This window comes from Octopus bimaculoides, chromosome 14 (assembly GCF_046866305.1).
Source record: "Octopus bimaculoides isolate indiv1 chromosome 14, ASM4686630v1, whole genome shotgun sequence".
Lineage (NCBI taxonomy): Eukaryota > Metazoa > Mollusca > Cephalopoda > Octopoda > Octopodidae > Octopus > Octopus bimaculoides.
The window spans coordinates 39,655,060-39,677,362 of NC_142941.1; the positions used below are offsets into that span (position 1 = coordinate 39,655,060).

Below are 22,303 nucleotides of genomic sequence, written 5' to 3' on the forward strand. Positions count from 1 at the left end.
TACACAGATGAGTGTTATTCAACTTCAATGTAGATAGGCCAACAAATACTACCTCAGCCATGATGTCTATACATCTGTCAATATTTAGAGTAAATTAAATGAATTATTATGAAAGAGCCAATTTTACCATCTAAAGACACACAAAACAGTTAAATTTACTTTTCATTTATCAGTTGAGATGTCAGATTTACACAAATATTTCAATAAACAAATAAAAATTCAATTTGATATTTTTGTGTGTTTTTAGATGAGACTCTTTCACCATGTAATTGTTTCAGTTTTTCTATAGTCGTAGATTAAGACACTTTCCAGACAAGCACAGTACCATCATTAGCATTATAATAATTTTTATGTCTATTTTCTGTATGAGGACAATTGCCCCACTAGGACAATTACCTCCTTTAGGACAATTTCCCCCGATGACAACTACCTCCTAGGACAATTACCCCCTCTTGGTTAATTACCCCTCTCCAATATATTAAGAAGTTTTAAATCATCATCTGTTGTCCTCAGGGGTAATTGTCATTAGTGGTGGGTGGATTATTGTCTATGGTGGGTAAATGTCCTAGACTCCTATTTTCTCAGGTCTGCAAGTTTTGGATAGATGTTCTCCAACACTTGTTTGTCATAAATTGGATTTTTAAAATCTCTTTTATGAAGTTCAGCATCAGGAGATCAGCTCTCAACATTTCACTTGTGCCCATGTTTTCATCAGTTTTCTTCTACTGGTTCCTTCCACATATATTTTTTGGCACTTTTATACCCACTATCATTATTGATACAAGTTTATATTTAGTATAACTGACATAAATAAATTAAAACCCCTTCTCTTTTCAGCTTTCTACTTCTTCAAACACACCCAAACAAATACGAAAAGCTACATGAATCAACATAATTTGGTTGATGCTGGATTAAGCTTATAATCTGGAGAAATGTTTTTACTGCTATGTCTGTAGAAAGTAGTATTCAATAATAAAAGAAATTTGAAAACTACATTTAGATAAAAATATACTATAATCAGAATTTTTAAGAATTTTCTAGACAAAGTAAACATAAATAAGTGCTTTCTTTTAGTAAAATTAATAAACTAATTGTTAAGCAGCTTTCATTTTAGTATAGATGTATTATATATCTGCATATATTATATATGCAACCATCTCTCAGAGAAACTACAGCTGATAGAATATTTTTCTCTTTACTAATTTGTGCCATGTTGCTTAAGCAGGCTAACTTTATAACTCTAGTTGCCCATGTTTACATAATTTTTTTCAACTTTCATTCATCCACTGTGCTTATGTCGCTCACCACCATGTAGTATTATTGTTTGTATGGAATGATAAAAACATGAAGTATTTTATACAAAGAATCATTTAATACTCTCGTTATGATATGATTTCCATCACACGCTTTTATGAAACCTACTCCACTACAGCAAGACTGCTATGTCTAACAGTGGATTTTACTTGGTCACTTGACCTTCAATAGATAACAGCCAAATATCTCTCTTTTTATATCATCTCTATCATCTTTAAAATGGCTATGCAAAAATATGGACTAGTGTCATGGTTGGTATACCTTTGAGCATTGGTCAATTCAATGAAGACATGCCAAGGGCTAAACAATGGCAATACCAAGAACAATAACATCACTTGATGATTTACGATGAGTATTGACTGATATTGATTGAATATTGTCAAGTGTGAACAACTTTAATTAATGTGGTAAAGTGAAAATAATCTTTAATTTTCTGAAAATATAACCATAATAAGAAAAAATGCTATAAGTTAATGAGAATTACTCTCGGAATGCACAAGGGAAAGAACTCTTGAAATTTCAGTTGACCAAAAATTAAACGGAGAAATGCTGATAAAGGGGAATAGGTCTGACAACTGATCACTATGACGACAACTCCAAATATATTTTGGTTTTATCAAACCTTCTCAGTAAAATAACCACTGAACAAAAAAGGGGATTTAGTTTTTAGTTTGAAAATGATTCACTGATTTAGTGAGTTTAAATAATGACACAAATAATTTTTCTATGTGTATATATTGCATGGAAAACATATAGAGCTAAAAATTACTTACAATTAATTAAAGCTGTATTGGAAAGAAAAGTCATTATTATTAATGAAAATTATTGTTTAAAAGAAGGGAGAAAACTGCAGAAATTTTGATCAAAAATTGGTCAGCAGGTGGTAGAAGTCTGAAGAAAATGTGACTTACACCCCATTTCTCTTATCTCTAACCCCCACCATACACTCTTACAAGCCCCTTCCTACATACATTCCTAGCTTCTCTGTCCCCACTCACGACCACTCACCTAATACAGAGAGGTGCTACCTGGACATGTAACCATCACAATTTATCGTTTTGAAGAACCTACTAGTTCATTGTCATTTTCCCCTAAATGTGAGGAGCCATGTAGCCCCTCTACAACAAGAACTTACTCTACTCCAACTCTTTCTCCCAAACCCTAACTACCACCAAGCATAAAGACCGTTATTTTGCAGACTAGCAAGCTGCATGGTAACCTCACTAATGCCAGTGGCATGAAAAAAATGTCCCAAGTATACACTGTAAAGTGGTTGACATTAGGAAGGGCATCCAGCAGTAGAAACCATACCAAAGCAGTACCTAGAGTACAATGCAGTCCTTGAACCTATTAGATCCTTTAGATAGAATTGAATCCATGACAGCATGGAACATGGATGTTAATTGATGAAGTTGATGAAGGTGATGACAATTATGATGATGACACATACATATACATATATGTATGTATGTATGTATAGATAAATAGATAGATAGATAGATAGATAGACAGACAGACAGACAGATAAATAGATAAATAGATCGATAGATAGATAGATGGATAGATAGATACACATAACATGCACATGCATATATATAGGTGTTCATGTGTGTATTATGAATGTATGTATGTTTGTTTGTTTGTATATGTGTATGAATGTATGTATTGCATGGATAAATGCATAAAACTTAAGTACACAGAAAAGCAACACAACAAACCATCAGCTTCGAAAGAATATGCAAACACCACACCATCTATTAAGTACTCTTACGCATTTTCATGCATGTATGCACACACACACACACACACACACACACATTCATATTCACACATATGTGTATATGCATGTGTAAAGTGTGTCTTAACATACATGATGTGACAAGCAAAGAAGTTTTAATTAACGAAGATTAAATAAATATGGAATTGATGTAAATATTTAATGGTACTTTAGTCATTAGCTGGATATTATTCCAATGGTGAATTTAGAAAAATAAACACTGGACAAAACACTAGGGTCAAAACTATTGACTTAACTCATAGAAGGTGGTACTCCAGTATGGTTGCAGTCCAATGACTGGAAACAGCAAAAGACTCAAAGAATACTGACATTTTGTTGCTTATAATAATGACAGGGGTTCCAGTTGATCCAATCAACAGAACAACCTGCTTGTGAAATTAGCATGCAAGCAGCTGAGTACTCCTCAGACATGTATGTACCCTTAATGTAGTTCTCAGGGAGGTTCAGTACGATACAGAATGTGACAAGGCTGGCCCTTTGAAATGCAGATACTACTCATTTTTGTCAGCTGAGCTGACTGGAGCAATGTGAAATAAAGTGACTTGCTGAAGGACACAACTCATCACTGGGTAACAAACTCATGATCTGATGATCATACAGCAAATAACAAACAATCAACGTTCTGTTTTGCTATAAGAGAGTGTATCTAAACTATGTGTCTCTAGCTTTTGTAATTGTTGTGTATCATCATAAAGATATCTCAAACATGATTATCGAGTCACTTTAGAAGCATCAAAAATTTCTGTATCTATTATATATTTTTTTAATGCCATCCTTATTGTTTTAGTGTCCATGTTGGCATGTGCTGAATGGAGCTTATTGAAGCAGATATTCCACTGCCGGATGCCCTTCCTGTCACCAACAGTTATCTATTCCTAAGAAAGATAACATTTTCCCCATACATGCTTTCACAGAATATTGGAAATGAATGACAATGCTTATATGACAGTGAAACTCATTTACAACTATCATGCAATATCAAGGCAATGAGACACAAGCATGCACACATACATATATATATATATATATATATACATGCATATATATAAACACTCATACACATACACACATATACATAAATATATATATATATAAGGATATTACTGTTAATAATTTACAATAATATCAGTTTTGACTGTTATCTTTAGCATGCTGATGCTACAAGTAGTACCAGAGTTTTTCAATTCCCAAGCGTTATACTAATACACCTATTTGTTTTCTACACCACCTGTCTTCGTCTGTTGTTTTTTTGTGAATTCTCCCTATATATATGTGTGTGTGTGTGTGTGTGTGTGTGTGTGTGTTAAATGTATATAATAAACTTCTTTCACTTTCAATCTTCTAAATAGACTCAGAAAGCTTTAGTTGGCCTAGGTCTACAATAGAAGATGCTTGCCCAAAGTGCCACACACTAGAACAGAACCTGAAACCATGTGTTTGAGAAGCAAAATTCTTAACCACATAGTCACATGTGTGCCTGTATATGATGGTGAAATAGTAAAGTAAATTTGACTGCCATTTCTAGCAATCTTTTTTGTATGACTGTATAGACAAAGACTACCACATTCACTTGCATTTGTAATTTTTTAATCATGCAGAACAATTAAATACATGACAGAAATAACATTTCCACATACATGGTAGTTCTTCATAATATCCAGTATCAGCTTCACTGCCCCCATGTCCACTGTCTGTGAAAGAAGACATCGTTGACATTTCAGAGAAATGATCAGTTGCTGTAGCTAAATGTCCTTTTTTATTGTCTTTTCCTTGACTTATTTCCGTCACCTGAAACCAGGAGAAAAATTGAGAAACCAAATAACATTAAGAAATGTTTTTTATGCAAAATGTACAACAATGAAGCGGAATTTTTATTTTATTTATTCATATATATATATATATATATATATATATATACATATATATATATATATATATGTACTTTTTTTTTTGTGTATTACCATCATGAGCATTTTTACTTAAGGTTAACATTTGACATTGATATAAACAAGCACTTTATAAATAAATACTCTGTTATAATGTATGAATAAATAAATATATGGGGTTTCAGTTGTACAGGGGTTTAGTTTTGCTGTGAAGTTAGAGGCATAAAAGCCTTTTTTGGCATTTGAAAATTCATTTTCTTTCATATGTATGCATACACATATACATACGTGTGTGTGTGTGTGTGTGTGTGTGTGCGTGCGCGCGCATGTGTGTGTGTGTGTCAGTGTGTGTGTGTGTTTGCATGTGTGCGTGTTTGCATGTGTGTGTGTTTGCATGTGTGTGTGTTTGCATGTGTGTGTGTTTGCATGTGTGTGTGTTTGCATGTGTGTGTGTTTGCATGTGTGTGTGCATACATGTACATATATATACATATACACACTTATACACATATATATACACACACACACACACTTATATACATATATATATTTATGTATATGTGTATATGTTATAATATTATTATATCATATTTTATGTATTTAAGTATATGTGTGTGTGTATACATATATATATAAATATATAATTATATAGATATAATTATAATTAAGAGTACTGAGAAACAGCACCTATATGCTAGAAATAGATGTCAAAAGATTCAAAATATCAACTTAATATTACACTCCATTAGCACAAGGCTGAAAGTAGGCAAATAAATAAAATGGATTTAGTAAAATTTTGAGGTTAATTCCAGATTGTCCGATTTCTGGTTTAGTAATACAAATTACTTTACCGTCATCAGTAGAATATACTAGAAGTACATAAATATAAATATATATACATACTCATGTAGATACATTCATATATATACAAATATAAACATATATTTATGCTTATATACTAGGCAAATCCAATTATTCATCTCAACCACGTGCATATTTGATCAAGATAATACTGCAGTAAATATCAGGACCAGAATGAAATTGGATTTGCCTAGTATATAAGTTTAGATATATGTATATATTTGTATATATACGAATGTATTTGTATGGGTATGTATATATATATACCATATATACTCAAGTGTAAAACACTCTCACCTATAAGATGCACCCCCAACTAACTGGTTCAGATCGGGAGTTTTATCATTGACTTGACTATAAGTTGCAGTGATGTTTTTGATGGTGGAGAGCAAGGTTCGATTAGGAAACATGCCAACATAGTTGTTGTTCTTTCTCTTCATGTTAACAAATAACATGGTATCGAATTAAAACAACAGCTGGGGTAAGTTTTGTACTGTCAGCCATACAAGCCAAAATTGCAGAGAAGTGGGCCTTTTCACACCCTGTAGTTTTCTCTGAAATTGTGTTTTTTCCCTTTGACTGTTTGAGTTCCAACCATATCGAAAACTATTATTGATTGCTTCCAAGGCAAACTCGTGGCTCTTTCATAGATCTGTTACATACCGATGGAAGGAATCAACTTTTCCCTCTACATTAGTGGGTAATTTCTGTGCGATATGAGTACTCTGTCTCAGCATAAGATTGTGGTGTTTCATAAACCTCGTACATCAGCCAGGTGATGCTTCAAAGTCAGATGCACCATGTTCTTTAGTCACTTGGAGAGCCCGCAATCAAATGATGTTTCTTGTGACACAAGTCCATCTGTGTGTAGTTCAGTCCCCCACTCTCTCAAAATAGTCACCATCTCCTCATTGGGATTCCTTCCTATCCTAATTTTCTTAAACGATTTAATGTCAATGGATTTAATTTTCTCATCTTTCATACACCAATCCCTGACCATTTTTCCTTAGACACCAAATTCTCTTTCTGCAGCTCAATTCAAATGCAACTTTGTATATTCAACAACTCTCAGCTTGAAAGTGATATCATATGAATTCCCCTTTCTCTTCATGTTAACAAATAACATGATGTCGAATTAAAGAAAGACAGGTATGATACAAAAACAAACAAGCATTAAACTCACTTTTTAAAAATTAATTGTTTATTTCATACTAACAGAAGTAAAGAAATATATAAAGAAATATCGAAAGATTGTCGTCTGTGCCTTTCTCAGCTGCGGAATTAGCAATTTAGGTTTTTTTCGGTTATTCCAAGTGTCAGGACTCAGACATAGCTTGTATCTAGAAAATATCTGAAGATTTTTTTTATAGGATGCACCCCCAACTTTAGATGAAAATTTCAGGGAAAAAAAGTGCGACTTATAGCCAAGTATTTACGGTTTATATATATATATATATATATATATATATATATATATATATATATATATATATATATATATATATACACACACATATATATATACATACATACATATATATGTATATATATCATGTATATAAAAATATATATATTGCATATATGAATATATGCACATATATATTATATTATATAGATCATATATATGTACATATATAAGCATGTATGTATGTATGTATGTATGTATGTATGTTAGTCAGAAGAAAGGGCAGCATCCTTGACCTTTTTTTTGCAGAGCCTCCAATTCTAGTAGGAAGAAGAGAAGAGGTTATCCTCAGACAAGATACCTGACATGAATGCTTTAGACAGAGTGGACACTCCTAAAGGCCCCTAAAGGCTAGGTCAAATCAGGCAATAGATTAAGCTTCCTCATGAATAAAAAAAAAAAAATCTACTATTTTTATTGGCATCAAACAGTTCATAAGGATTCACTCACATTTCTTTCCCGAACTGCTAATGATATTAGCTGAAGGCAACATATTAAAAATGTAAACAAATATGTGCTTCAGCACAAACTCATTTGTATAATGGTACAAGGTTGCAGGCCAGACAATAATTACTAGTTGTCTGCAGAACAAACAGCTCTCATTCAGTTGTTCTTTGCTTGTTATGTTGGCCGTAACAGCTGGTGTTCTTAGATATGAAGAATTGTTTCTAGAAAATTATATATTCTGATCTGATATTCAGATTTGACAAAAACAATTTTGCTTGTTATGAAAGATCAAACAGAAAATTAGATTTTAATATTTGAAGGTAGAATTCCTGTTGGAATTTGTAATCAAAACCAAATCATCAACTCCATCAGTTCTAAATCTACTGCTACTCCATGGTGTGGCTGAATGGTTGAGAAGTTTATTTCATAATCATGAGATTCTGGGGTTAATACCACAGCATGATATCTTTGGGCTTATGTCTTTTTCCAAAACCTCAGGATGATATCCAAGCATTGTGAATGAAACTAGGTGGAAGGAAACTGTCTAAAAGCTTATCAGAAAAATTATATCAGTAATTTAAAAGCCCAGCCGAGACACATCACAGTAATTACACCCAATAATTATGCTGAGTACTCATGTCTGTGGAATACTTAGCCACTTACATACTAATTCAATAAAGAGTTATGTTTTTTTCCCCTTTAACGTTGACTGTCTGAGTTCCAACCATATAAAAAAAAAAGGGATGTCTCATCCATATTACCGATTGCTTCCAAGGCAAACTCGTGGCTCTTTCATAGATCTATTACATACCAATGGAAGGAATCAACTTTGCTCTCTACATCAGTTAGTAATTTCTGTGTGATATGAGTACTCTGTTGATTGAGCAACTGCATAAACATCATAAAAACTAATGGGTATCTATTTATTTATTTTCTCTCTACTCTTTTCTTTTACCTTAACCCACATCTCTTAGCATAAAATGACTTGTCTACCTTAAGTTTCATAGTCTGGTGAACTGCATGGCAACTGCACTAGTGCTGGTGATATGAAAAATAGCATCTAGTACACACTGTGGATGGCATTAGAAAGGGCATCCAGCCATAGAAAGCATGTGAAAACAGACACTGGAGCACTCCTTGTCTCCTTGCACTCCTTGGACCCAACAGATCCTTTCAAATTATCCAACCCATGCCAGCATGGAACAAGGCTGTTCAGTGATGATGATGATGACAGTTGAGAATGGTAAAGGATTTGGTATCTGAATCAGCAGAATTGGTGTAAGAAGAGTGTTGAAGTAAAAAAAAGTTATCTCTGAGGGCATTGAGTTCATAGAAAGTAGAGCTAGGGTAGACATATTTAGTGTAGAATGAAAAATTGTTACAAGTGTTAGAATTATCCAGTTTTTTGTCATTCTTCCTAATATTCCCAGAAATGGTTCTTGTTATTATTTAGACCCAGGTCAACCTCAGTTGAACAGAACCATAAACACAAATGTTCAAACCATAACTACCTCATGTTTTTCAGGCATAAATTAACTGGGATTACATTCTTTCATTTCATACAATGTATTATTTCCTTTCTTTAATGTAGTAAGGTGTGATTTTTGAGGGAGATTTGGCTGTTTTTGTAGCAGATCCAAAGATGGTTTACTGATTTCCTTGTTGGTTTGATGTTTGTGAGATATTATGAATGTTTCTTAGAGAAAATGAAAAGGAAATCAAGTCTCATAATCAGCTTCACTGGACACTGAATCACTTCCTATATCAATCAAAGGAAGTTGCTTGATATTCGGTGCTCAGTGGAAAGGAACACTAATCATGAATTATGAAGAGGAGAATGTGAAATTTGAACCCTTTTGATAGGTCTTTTTCCCAAGAATTTTCAACAGATTCATGTTCCTTTACCGTCATGGAAACTTTTCCAATAGGTTTTCTCTGAAGATCCATGGATCCAGGGCAGACAAAAGATTAGGAAGCACCATATGAAAACCTACGTTATCTTCAACAAGATACCTTATCAATTCCTTGCAACAAATTAAACAACATGGGCAATAGACTTGCAGAGTTGATAGCACAGCAGAAAATACTTTTGCAGTATTGCTCTGGCTCTCTGGGTGCTGAGTTCAAATCTCTCAGAAGTTAACTTTGCTTTTAAGCTTATTACAGCATTTATTCTTTAATGTCTACTTTTCTATGCTTACCTGGGTCAGAAGGAATCTATTGAGACAGACTTCCTGGGCTGGATGCTTTTCCTGTTGCTAATCCATACCTGTTTCCAGGTAAGGTAATATTTCTCTATGGCTAAACATGTTTCTCATGGAAGACTGGAAGTGAACAACATCATTTGTTTGAATTATACTTGTTTTCTACCATCATGTGCATCTATCAGATCTACTCACAAGGCTTTGGTTGGCCTGGCCCTATAGCAGAAAGCAATTGTCCAAAATGCCACATAGTGTGATTGAATCCAAGATCACATGGCTAGAAAGCAAACTTCTTAACTACATGGATAAACTAAAGTACTACTCAAGTTTAATGCATTAGTAGGATTGTTTCTACATCAGGTAAGATATCTTGTGATACTTGTTATAGTTCTTTGATTTCTGAGTTCTTGGGTGATGAACTTAAACTAACCATCACCCAGTTTATAACTCTCAATTTGGTTCCTGGGCACTTTAGCAAAGTTCCACTTTGTTGCAAGCATTCAATTCAAGTTCAATTTACAGTTTAAAGATAACATCTTTCCTTACCCACATCAATTTTAGTGGGCCCTTCTTCACCCCAATAAAAAGATCATGGATGAAGACCTCTCTTCCGTAAGTTGATGGTTAAAAATAAAATAAAATAATAAAGGAAAATAACAAAATGCACCAAAATGACTCAGGATAGCTAGATAGAGTTAAAGTGAATGACACATATCTACCATCAGTGGTATAGTTAGTGTGTCACTCGGGATAGCCTTTGTCTTTCTCACTTACCCTCACTCCCTATACAGGCTTATACAGCAGACCCAAAAGTGTCACCCACATAAAGTGCTGCCCCAAGATGAACTGCCTCCAACAGCCACACCAAGTTATGCTATTGCCCACCTCTTGTCAGAATCCTTAATCTTCTCACTACTACATTGTCACAACTTGACAATGTAGTAGTGAGGGTAGAGGAACGTCGCAAAGCTGTGACACGAGGAGATATTGATGAATTGGGTATAACTGATCATGTATGAAAAAATGGAGACCACCTCCCCCTGTGGGATGAAGTTAAAATAATAGACAGAGAACACCACTGGAAAATATGGAAACTAAAAGAAGCAGCACATATGCTAGGACACAACAACCTCCTAAACAGACTGAGTGCAGATATGAATAGCATATGGAAATTGGTATTAAGGAAGGACAGGAAAATATTAGATTTATAAGCCCTGAAACTCACTCCATAATTGCCCACGGGCATATGGCGTAGTAGTTAAGAACACGTGCTACTAACCCCAAGATTCTGAGTTTGATTCCAGGCAGTGACCTGAATAATAATAATGATAATAATAATAACATTGAAAAATACCTTAAGAATGAGAGCCCAGGTTCGAAATTTCCCCAAGACACCTGATGAAGGCTGGAGGGTATATCAGCTGAAACATTGTGTTAACAACAAACAAGATGAGGACAAATATCTGTCAAATGTAAATACTATAAATAATGTAAATAAAACTTTCATAGTTTTACCTTTTGTCATCTCTTTTACAATCAAATAAACTACAAGAATCACATGAAGTGTGAGCTAATATAGTTTAATTAGGGAACACTGTCCCCACAACCATTATTTTTATTAGTTAATTAATTAATTAATTAATATTACACTCATAGTCCAGAGAAATGATAATAAAATTTAATGATTAAATCTAATTGAGAACAAGGATGATAGCACCAAAATCTAAATTAGGAAATGAAAATTAAGCAGGTATATTGAAATAGACCCCTCCCATACACACATGTGCATATGTGAACACACTCACACACAGATGCACACGTACACACACACACACATACGAGCACATATATTCTATTTGTCTGTGTCTGTGTTTATTGTTTATGCCAGCTAGCTGAAGTTGTGTTTATGTCAAAACCCTTTAAGTGCCCCAACTTAACAGTTTGATAAATAGATATCGCCAAAATAAGTATTAGACAGAAATATGAATTAGAATCAATATTGTTGACTGGAATCTGTGAAGGTGGTGCTTGGCTACAGTCTAATGACTAAATCCAGTGAAAGAGTGTAATATTGTATCACTTGAAAACTGAGAAAACTGTGGTGCTTCAGAACATGATGCAAGAGAAAGTATTAAAGAGCAAATAAATAAATGTCATCTATGCTTATACAAATATTTGCAAATACAATGTGTTTTTTTTTTTATGTGTCTATGTATATGTGTATATACATATATGCACAGATATAAATATATGTGTGTAAGTAAATAACTGTATATAAATATATATGTAAAGATATCTAAATCCTAAATGTGCATACACACACACACACAAATATATTTACACAAATGTATATTGATAAGGTGGGACATTTGAAGAACCATTTATTTCAGTGTTGAATGTAATGTCTAGTTTTCATTAGTTATAAACTCTCCATATTCTCACAAGACCAATTTTAACTTTTATCTTTCCAGGGTCCATAAATTTTAACTTAACCAACTGCTTCCTACTTCAAAATTTTATGGCCTTATGCCAGCATGGGCTGCAAAGCCAATGACCAGCTTAGATTAACTGGCAGTTCAACTAGACGTGGATCAAAAAGGTGGATTGCCTAATGATGCTAGTTAGAAACAGTCTTGGTTACAAATACAGTAAAAGCACATGTAACATAGCAAGACATCCTTCTTTATACACGGGAGGGGTAAAGCAAACAAGCAAACAAAAAAAAAAAGGAAAAGAAAATGAGAAACAAAAGCATAACTTTTTCTTCCTTTTTGTCTTTTTTTTTTCATTCATGGAATTCTTGAAAGTACAAGATTAAAAACACATTTTAATTGTGTTTGTTCTGCTGTAAAGAACATCTTAACCTTGATTCTTTTCTCCCATGATTCCCTTTTGACACAAATGTCTTCCATTCATTTGGAGATTGTGAAAAACAATTTAAGGTGTACTCAGGCATACATACATTGACAGCTATAACAACACCTCCTCCCCTCCCCAACCAGTCTTCAACACTCGTTCAGGTCCTTCTCCTTCTTCTCCTTCTGTTACTGCCTTCACTTTCGCACTTCTCAATAGTCCTGACACATCCCTTCAAAAGAAATTTCACAGGATTACTCTGACAAAGCTGAAATGAAAGGTTTGTGGATTGGAGCTCTCCTCACAATCCACTGATCAGGAAATATTACTGTAATGTCATTTCCTCATACATCCATATAATTGCTTCTTTTTTTCTTTCTTTAATTCAGTGATAACATCAAACATGACAACTAGTGTGTTTAGTCTCCTTTTTATTTCTTAGATTTTTTTTATTTATTTGTTTCAGTTATTAGACTGTGGCCATGCTGGATAACACCTTGAAGATTTTTTAGTGAAAGGAATCCACCCCAGTACCATTGTTTTTAAAGCCTGGTTTCTTTTGCTGTACTGCTAGGTTACTGAGAAGTAAACACACCAACACCGGTTGTCAAGCGGTCGTGGGGCACAAACACAGATACAGAAACACATACACACATAGATGTACCCGTATACACACATACACACACATATATATGATGGGCTTCTTTCAGTTTCCAAATCCATTCACAAGTCTTTGATCAGCCAGAGGCTAAGGTAGAAGACACTGGTCTAAGGTGTCACACAGTGGGATTGAACCTAGAACCATGTGGTTGGGAAGCAAGCTTCTTTCCACACAGCTGTGCCTGCACCCATTTTCTTGAAATTTTTATGACAAGAAAATAAGTTGAAGCCTTTTTTATTGTGTGAATCTTTATATGCAAAGATATCAGGGTGTAGGAGTGTGTGTATCAGTATGTACCTGAGTATAATTGTGTTTGTTGTTTTACATGTTTTGGGCATGTTGTTGATGTTGAGAAGCAAAGTTATGCTGGAAGAATTCTAGCCATGACCATCACATTTCATTTCATTTTTTTTTTTTTGCTTGTTTGTTTTGCATCTCTATCAACACTATAGTCTGTGCCATTTTTCCTCCCAAAATATTAGGTTGTGATTTTACTGCTATTTTTAGCAGGATGAGGAACTACATAGAATCTCTTTTACCTATGTCTATTTCTGTATGTGTGTGTGTCTATGTGGGGGATCTAATTTTATTATATGATTATTTTTTTCCTGGAGAAGGGGTGGGTGAATGATTTGCATGCTAAATCAGAGACTTGTATCCTATATATAGTCTGTCTGATTCCTACTAAGCAGAATTATTCCATTTCTGAGATATATTTAAAATGTTTTTAGCAGAGCATTAATGGAAAGTACTTAAGCTCCAGGTAAACCCAATCTTTAGCCTAGTCATGGTAAACAATTCAAGGCTTTATTGAGATAACAGAAAACCATGAGAAAAAGCATTAATATCACAAATCATAGACTTCTCTCATTCAATATAAATGTTAGATTGTTGTTTTTTACTGAAGCCAATCCTGCCTCAGTACACCCATGAGTGAAGGTGTTCCAGCTATGACCATCCAGTCTGTTTTCATATCAAAGACAAATGTATTTTCTATATTTTTAAGATGATTATGTGGGATTTGAAAATGATTTGTTTGGCATTTGTAGCAGTTTGAGTTAATGTGTAAACAGTAGTGTAACCAGTATGTGTTCCATCTGAGCAGCTCTCGAACTTGCTGCTTCCCAATCCCTAGACAGGCTTATATATGGTTTCATGCCCTTGTTTGATGGGCTGGGTTATTCCAAGTTAGTGGTCCCAGAGGCATCATCATGCATAGATCCAACAGATCAACCAGTGCTCTCCCTCACTGGCAGTCCTGTGCCAGCCCTTCTACATCCTCCAGGGTGATGTCAAACTTCTGGAGATCTTCCCCAATCATGTCCAGCTATCTGGTGTGGGGCCAGCCAAGAGGCCTCTTCCAGCACACAGTTGCTGAATGAAATGGTAGTAAAGCTATGGTAGGATGATCACACAGGAGAAGAAGGACATGTCCATACCAGTACATGCTACTGATAGCTATGAGATGGAAGGCTGCAGGCTGATGCATGTGCACACACAGTTTTTTGTTGAAAACAAGGGAAACCTGACCCTGGAGGTCAACCACAGATGTGACCATGTACTCCTTATGGAAGCCCCTCTAGTGCCATTACTTTGTTTCCTGGAAGACAAAGCTCTGCATCTGCAATGCACTGGTCCTCTCCATTCTCCTCTATGGAGCAAAAACATGGCTCCTCTCGAAGACCTTAGCAAAGAAGGTTAGTGGATTCAATAGCAGAACCCTGAGGCTTATACACCAGAACTAAAAGTACCATCCTTGTAAAAATGCCACCAGAAACAGACCACTCTCATAACCCATCATTAACTAGACTATTGTGTGTAAAGTTTCCTTTGTTGGCTTAGATTTTATATTTTTCTAGAGAGTGCAACAGTTTATAATTCCAGTATAAAGAGTGGAATAGTTTATCATTCTCCCTTTGAGAAACAATGACAGATCCCATAGATAGATATGCTTTCAATTTTTTCCTCTTTATAGATATAATTAACACACTATTTATGAATGTTGAACAGCAAGCACAGAAAAAATACTATGCAATACTCAAATATGTTGCGCTATATTTTCTGTTCAAATCCTCTTGAGATCAATGTTGCCTTTCATCTATCTCGGTCTAACAAGATTAGTTTTAGATAAGTACTTTGATTAATTTAATTAGCTGAATCCCTTCCTCCCCCAGACCTGACACTATATGCCTAACTTAAAGGTCAATGTACTTAGAATTTTTTAACTTTGAAAATAAGCTTCATCATCATCACCATCATCATCATCACCATCATCATCATCATCATCATCATCATCAACATCATTATCATTATTTAACGTCTATTTTCCATGCTGGTATGTGTTGGACAGCTTGATCAGAACTGGTAAGGCCAGGCGCTACAGCAGGTTCCATAGTCTATTTTGGCTTGGTTTCTATGACCGGATGTCCTTCCTAATGCCAACCACTCGACAGTGTACTGGCTGCTTTTTATGTGGCACCCTGGTTTTAGGATTTCAATTCTATTGTTGTGGGCAGATCTTGTAAAGCAATGTACCACATATCTCGGTCCCCTGTCATCTCCTTTACAAGGTTCAGCATTTTGAGATCAGCCATCAAGATTTCATCCCATGTCTTTCTGAGTCTCCCTCTTCTACAACTCCCCTTCACTTTAAGTGATCAGTACTTCTTCACACAACTGTCCTCATCCATCTGCATCACATGACCAAACCAGCACAGTCTCTTCTCTTGTACACTGCATATAATTCTTCTTATGCTCAATTTCTCCCTCAATACACCAATGCTCTGTCACAAAAATTTTACAAATTTTATGTTAATATAAAAAGTATAAATTTGTATCAGTAAAAACCTGAATACTGATTTACAAATTTTAGTATCAAACCAAAATTTCACAAGGAAAACTTATAGATCTCAGTACATTACTGGTATGCATTTTATAGACTTGGAGGGAATGGAAAAATATACAGCAAAACATTCGTAGAAGCATTTATCATTTCTACCATTCCTATGTCTAAAAAATATTGAGTTATTTTTAGAGAAAAACAAATCAACAAAAACATAAAATTTAATTTAATTTCCACTAAATTCATTTTCTGTTTAGCAGTATGACAGTTAATTTTCTTAAACAACATGGTGAAAAAATATCAAAGGGAGATTAGAGAAAACAAACAAATATTTTTAAATGTATGCAAATATTTAATTCCTTATTTTACTGTCTTAACTAATACACAAAACTTTCTGTTCTTATCCAATTTTTCTATATTTCACTTTGTATTATTGACAGGTTTAAATTTCTATTACTAAAGTGTTTATATGCATATACATGTAAGAAATTTAAAAAAAAAATACTTTTATGGAATGGAAATGTTCTGTCAAACTTTTGACTAGAAATTTCGCTGAGAAACTTAATCCATTCAGCGGTATAAAAGATGCATGGGCATATAAGATGCTCCCCAATTTTGGCAGTGCACATTCAATAAAAATTATTTTAGTGCATTAAATTTTATGGGAAGCCTGGTTACACATATAGGATCCAGGGTGATGTTTTGAGACATATTTGGTGTGAAAAAATTTCTCTTATATACCATCAGATATGGTGTGTGTATATAGTATATAGAGGGTTGATGAACCCATTAATGGATATTTTCTTACCAATCTATTGAATATGGAAAAACTTAATGAAAGAACAAGACATTAATAAAGTGTGGTGCCTACAAACTACTTTACTTTAGAATCCTATTCTCATCTATGATGCAATATACAATTATTAAATCAAACCCAGAATTCATTAAAAAATTTTTTTTTTGTCAGGAAAGAAGAGAGTGTTTGTGATCATTCACAAGACCTCTAAAACTAGTGAGAGAGAGAGAAAGAGGAAATTATCCTTAAATTAGAGGCTTGGTTTTAATGCTTGCTACAAATTTCTACATTGATCCCTATACTTAACTGGTGCTTATTTTACTGATCTCAAAAGGATGAAAGGCAAAGTCAACTTTGGCAAAATTCGAACTCAGAAAATAAAAATGGATGAAATGTCACTAAGCATTTTGCATGGCATGCTAATAATTCTGCCAGCTGGCCACCCTGAAGTAGGAGTCAGAAATTGATTAATATTTTATGTATCAACACCAGATAGAAGGATGAAAGGTAAAATTGGATTAGGTTGGATTTGAACTTGGAATATAAAGAACCATAAAGAAAGAACACTGATATTATGTTTAATACTCTACTGATTCAGCTAATCCAACAGAGTTTTTTTTCACTAGGAACAAGAAGAACTTACTACCTCTTCACAATACTTATAGAAGCTTTTAAGCCGTGAAGAATGATAATATTTATATCATTGATAAAAGTAATGTCTTCAAAAATGATATAAAAAATACATGAATAAATTCAAAAGGAAATGTCTAGAAAAACTTTTAAAAGCAAAAAAATAAAAAAATAAATAACATTTACAGATGAAACTAGTCATTTTGCTACATACTTGTTAATGTCATTAACTGTAATGGGAGACATTGTCTAGTAGAGACAGTCACTTGACTGAGAAGACTGAATACAAGTAAATAGCCATTAATAGCATATATTAGACTTTTTAGAATATATACATGAAAAATGAACAAAAATAATGTACAAAAGTCAACCAAAACCACATTAATGTAATAAGCATTCTGAACATTAGATAATAATGATTGTACAATTTTATAAAATATATTGCACAAACATTGGCGGTAATGATAAGATACAGAAAAATAAAAGACCTCACAAGAATGATCTACAGTTAATCAAAATGCAATATCACTAACATTAGTGTGTTGGTCATAAAATCAATTTATACTGAATAAGGTTCAATAAAACCATTTGCAAATGTGTGAAATTCAGTGAAAAATTTAGTTACTCAACTGTGTGTTAGAATATAAAATGAAGGAAAAGATAGAATATTTTCAAGCAGAGAAGAGAAAACTCATTAAAAATGGAATTTCATATTTTCATCAAGAGCTGCTTACACGGAGATATGTGCTTGATTTTGCAGTAATTAATTATAATTTAATAAGTAAATACATAACATAAATAAAATTACTTATGTGCACAGAGGAATTTTATGCATGGATGTGTAGCTACATGAGATTATATCATGTATATCAATTATCCATTCACTTCCATTTAACCTCAATCAGCAGTGATGAAATATGTTCTAATGAGAATATTATATATGCTCCCACACATCCATATGTGTATAGTAACGTGTGTTTGTATGTGTATGTATGATTATAGATAAAATATGTTATATGTTTCCATATAATATTCATACATATACACAGACATATAAATATATATGCATACTCAAGTATATACACACACGTTTATATAAATGTATATTCATACATACACATATATACCCACAAATGTGCATGCATACATACACACACAGTTACATTAATATTTTCATAAAGTAGAGTTAACAATAACACCAACAAAAATTGAGATTTTACACTTTCATTTTATGGTGTCAAATCTCAGTTTTAAGAACTGTTTTATACATACACACACACACACACACACACACACACACACACACACACACACACACACACACACACACACACACACATATATATATATATATATATATATATATATATATATATATATATATATATATATATATATATAAAACAAATAATAAATGAGTATTTGCATATATACGTACAGGTATGTGCATACCTACGTCTACCTGTATATATAGGTGCATGTCTGGGTACAGGACATTGCAAACAAAACGTAGACAAGAAAATAATAATAACCAGAGTACAGAAAACACACAATCCACATAGAGAACATTTTCCTTCATCAGCTACCCCCATTTTAACACCGGCAGAGTTTGACCACCTCCTGCACCTGCACACACACACACACAGAGACACACACACACACACACACACACACACACACACACACACACACACACACACACACACACACACAAGGTACTGAAAAGTTCCTGTTTTGGTTAAAAGAAAACACAGGAAGATCAAACTATGATTTTATTCAACATATTCCCCTCTCAGATTCACACACATAATACAGTAATCTTTCAGTATATATGTATACAAGTGTGTGCTTTAACTCCAGCATTAGAGCATTTTAGCTTTTATTTCTAGCAATGTAGGTGTTTCTAAAGCCATAGTCACATTTAGTGACAGTTATAGTTTTCCTTTATGGTGAAATATTGCAAAATGTTGTCTACATTAATCTTCTGTATACACATTAGTGATTTGCTAAATCATCCATAGATTTCCTATGATGAAAACATAATATACTGATAGAGAATTAAGCAGTCCTTCAGTTTTTCTAAACCCTGTAAAAGGACTTGGAAGGTTGGGCCTCCAACCAGGCCTTATGTGATACACTTGAAGCAAGATACTTTGTACACTCCCTTGTATATATATATCTATATCTATATCTATCTATATATATATATATATATATATATATATATATATATATATATATATATATATATATATATAAATTGTAAATGCAAAAATAAAAACAAAAACACAAAGGATTCTGCGGTACACGTGTTTCAAGCTTTCGCTAGCCACTACACATTACTTTTTTCTCTCCTATTTTCTCTCCTTGTTTCTTTCTTTTTTTCTCTCCTTTTTTCTCTCCTTGTTCCTTTCCATGTTCCTTTCTCTGGAAGAATGTAGGCTTGTAACGTTAAAGACTTTTTCACTTCTCGAGCATTATACTAATACATCTGTTTGTTTTCTACACCACCTGTCTTCATCTTTTGTTTTCTTTTTGTGAATTCTTCCCCTATATATATATACCTATGTTTTAACATCATCTCCTTCGAAATAGTCACCTTACATAGTAATACACTGATCCCAGCATTCCTGCAGCTTTTGGAATCTGGCCTAGAAATTGTTTTCCTTAAGCAAGTTGAGAATTTTCTGCAAAGTTGACTTTGGCGGAATTTGAACTCAGAACATCAAGTTAGATGAAATACTGCTTAGCATTTTGTCCGGCATGCTAATGATTCTACCATGTTGAATCATTTCCTTTTGTTCACCTTATTCTTTTGATGATATATATCTATCATGGAAACTGTCAATAAACAGAACTGAAAGCGACCATGTGACTCTTAGTTTACCATATGTGTTACCTCATATCTTAGTTTACCATATGTGTTACCTCATATCTTAGTTTACCATATGTGTTACCTCTTATCTGGGTTTCCAGAGTGAAGGCCTGGGTTATGAAGAACCTGTTTACTGTAAGGTTTACTGATGTGTTTACTCTTACTGTACCAGTCCATTTCAAAATGGAGGGTCTTTCAATAAAGATTCTTCTTGTTATATACGCTGTTCCATTACACCCTCTTTACCTCATGGACTGAATGGTGCAAGAGTCTGATTTCATTGAAGTCAATTTTCTTGATCACACCTTTGCTACAGTTCAAGGATCAGTTACTGGTTACATGCTTTAATAGCAATAAATACAATTTCCATGATGGAAAAAAACAAAATGACAAAATTTTGAAAATAATTATATGAGCAGATTGTGGATCAGAGAAGGCAAGGATTATCAGTCTCTACAAATATAACTTTCCAAATAAAGAGGACTGCATGTGATAGAAATGGTTATTCACTTGTATTCAGTCTTCTCATTCAAGTGACTGTCTCTGCTAGATAATGTCTCCTGTTACACTTATTGACATTATGTAGCAAAATGACTAATTTCATTTTATTTTTTATTTTTTATTTATTTATTGCTTTTAAAAGTTTTGATAGTCATTTACTTTTGAAGAATAAGATTTACTGGTCAAAATTCATGGTGTTATCAGTTGAGGAATTGTAAAGGCCTAGTTATAAGACCCAAACTGAAAATTTTTCAGAGAATAGCTAATGAGTTTGAAATAAAAATTTGTAATTTGCTTCTTACTAGTAAATTGTTGCTGGCACTCTGTCGCTTACAACGTTGCGGATTCCAATTGATCCGAACAACGGAACAACCTGCTCGTGAAATTAACGTGCAAGTGGCTGAGCACTCCACAGACACGTGTACCCTTAACATAGTTCTCGGGGATATTCAGTGTGACAAGGCTGACCCTTTGAATTACAGGCACAACAGAAACAGGAAGTAAGAGTGAGAGAAAGTTGTGGTGAAAGAGTACAGCAGGGTTCGCCACCATCCCCTGCCGGAGCCTCGTGGAGCTTTAGGTGTTTTCAGTCAATAAACACTCACAATGCCCGGTCTGGGAATCGAAACCGCGATCCTATGACCGCGAGTCCGCTGTCCTAACCACTGGGCCATTGTGCCTCAACACTAGTAAATTATACAGTTAAGAAAAGACTTTCATTTGAATTTTCTCAAGTAGCAAACATAGATGAAAATCCATAAACATTTGATATTCCAAGCAATAGAGCAACTGATATAAAATGTATTAAACAATTACTGTGAAGAAAAAGTAGACACAAAAATTGCCTTATATGTTGTTCAGATGAAACAAAACTACCACCAATGCTGCTAATATTTAAAGAGAAAAGAATGCCAAAGAAAATTTTCTCAGACAGGTCTGCTTTCACATACATATAAAAAGTTAGATGATGGTGGTATCCTACTTTGAATTGAAAATATTTGGTCAAAGGATCCAAGAAGTTTATAAAAATCTTTCTCTTCCCATCTGGGATTACCTTGGAGCCCATAAAATGGAAGAACTAAAGGAAAAAGTTAATGAGTAAAACACAACTGGCTATTATACTTGGCAGTTTAGCAAGTCCGCTGCAACCACTCAATGTTTTTATTT

The 22,303-nt window shown here is 33.8% G+C and overlaps 1 protein-coding gene across 4 annotated transcripts in view; it reads right to left on the reverse strand.

Moving 5' to 3' along the window:
* Positions 1–22,303, reverse strand: part of LOC106872388 (protocadherin-18) — a 132,724-nt gene that overhangs the window by 55,440 nt on the left and 54,981 nt on the right. For 3 of the 4 annotated variants that reach the window (XM_014919376.3, XM_089362706.1, XM_014919377.3), the window contains one exon: positions 4,750–4,900. The exons of the other annotated variant lie outside the window; for it this stretch is intronic. In XM_014919376.3, coding sequence (XP_014774862.1) covers positions 4,750–4,900 — 151 coding nt within the window. The remainder of the gene's footprint in view (positions 1–4,749; positions 4,901–22,303) is intronic. 4 annotated transcript variants of the gene reach the window in all.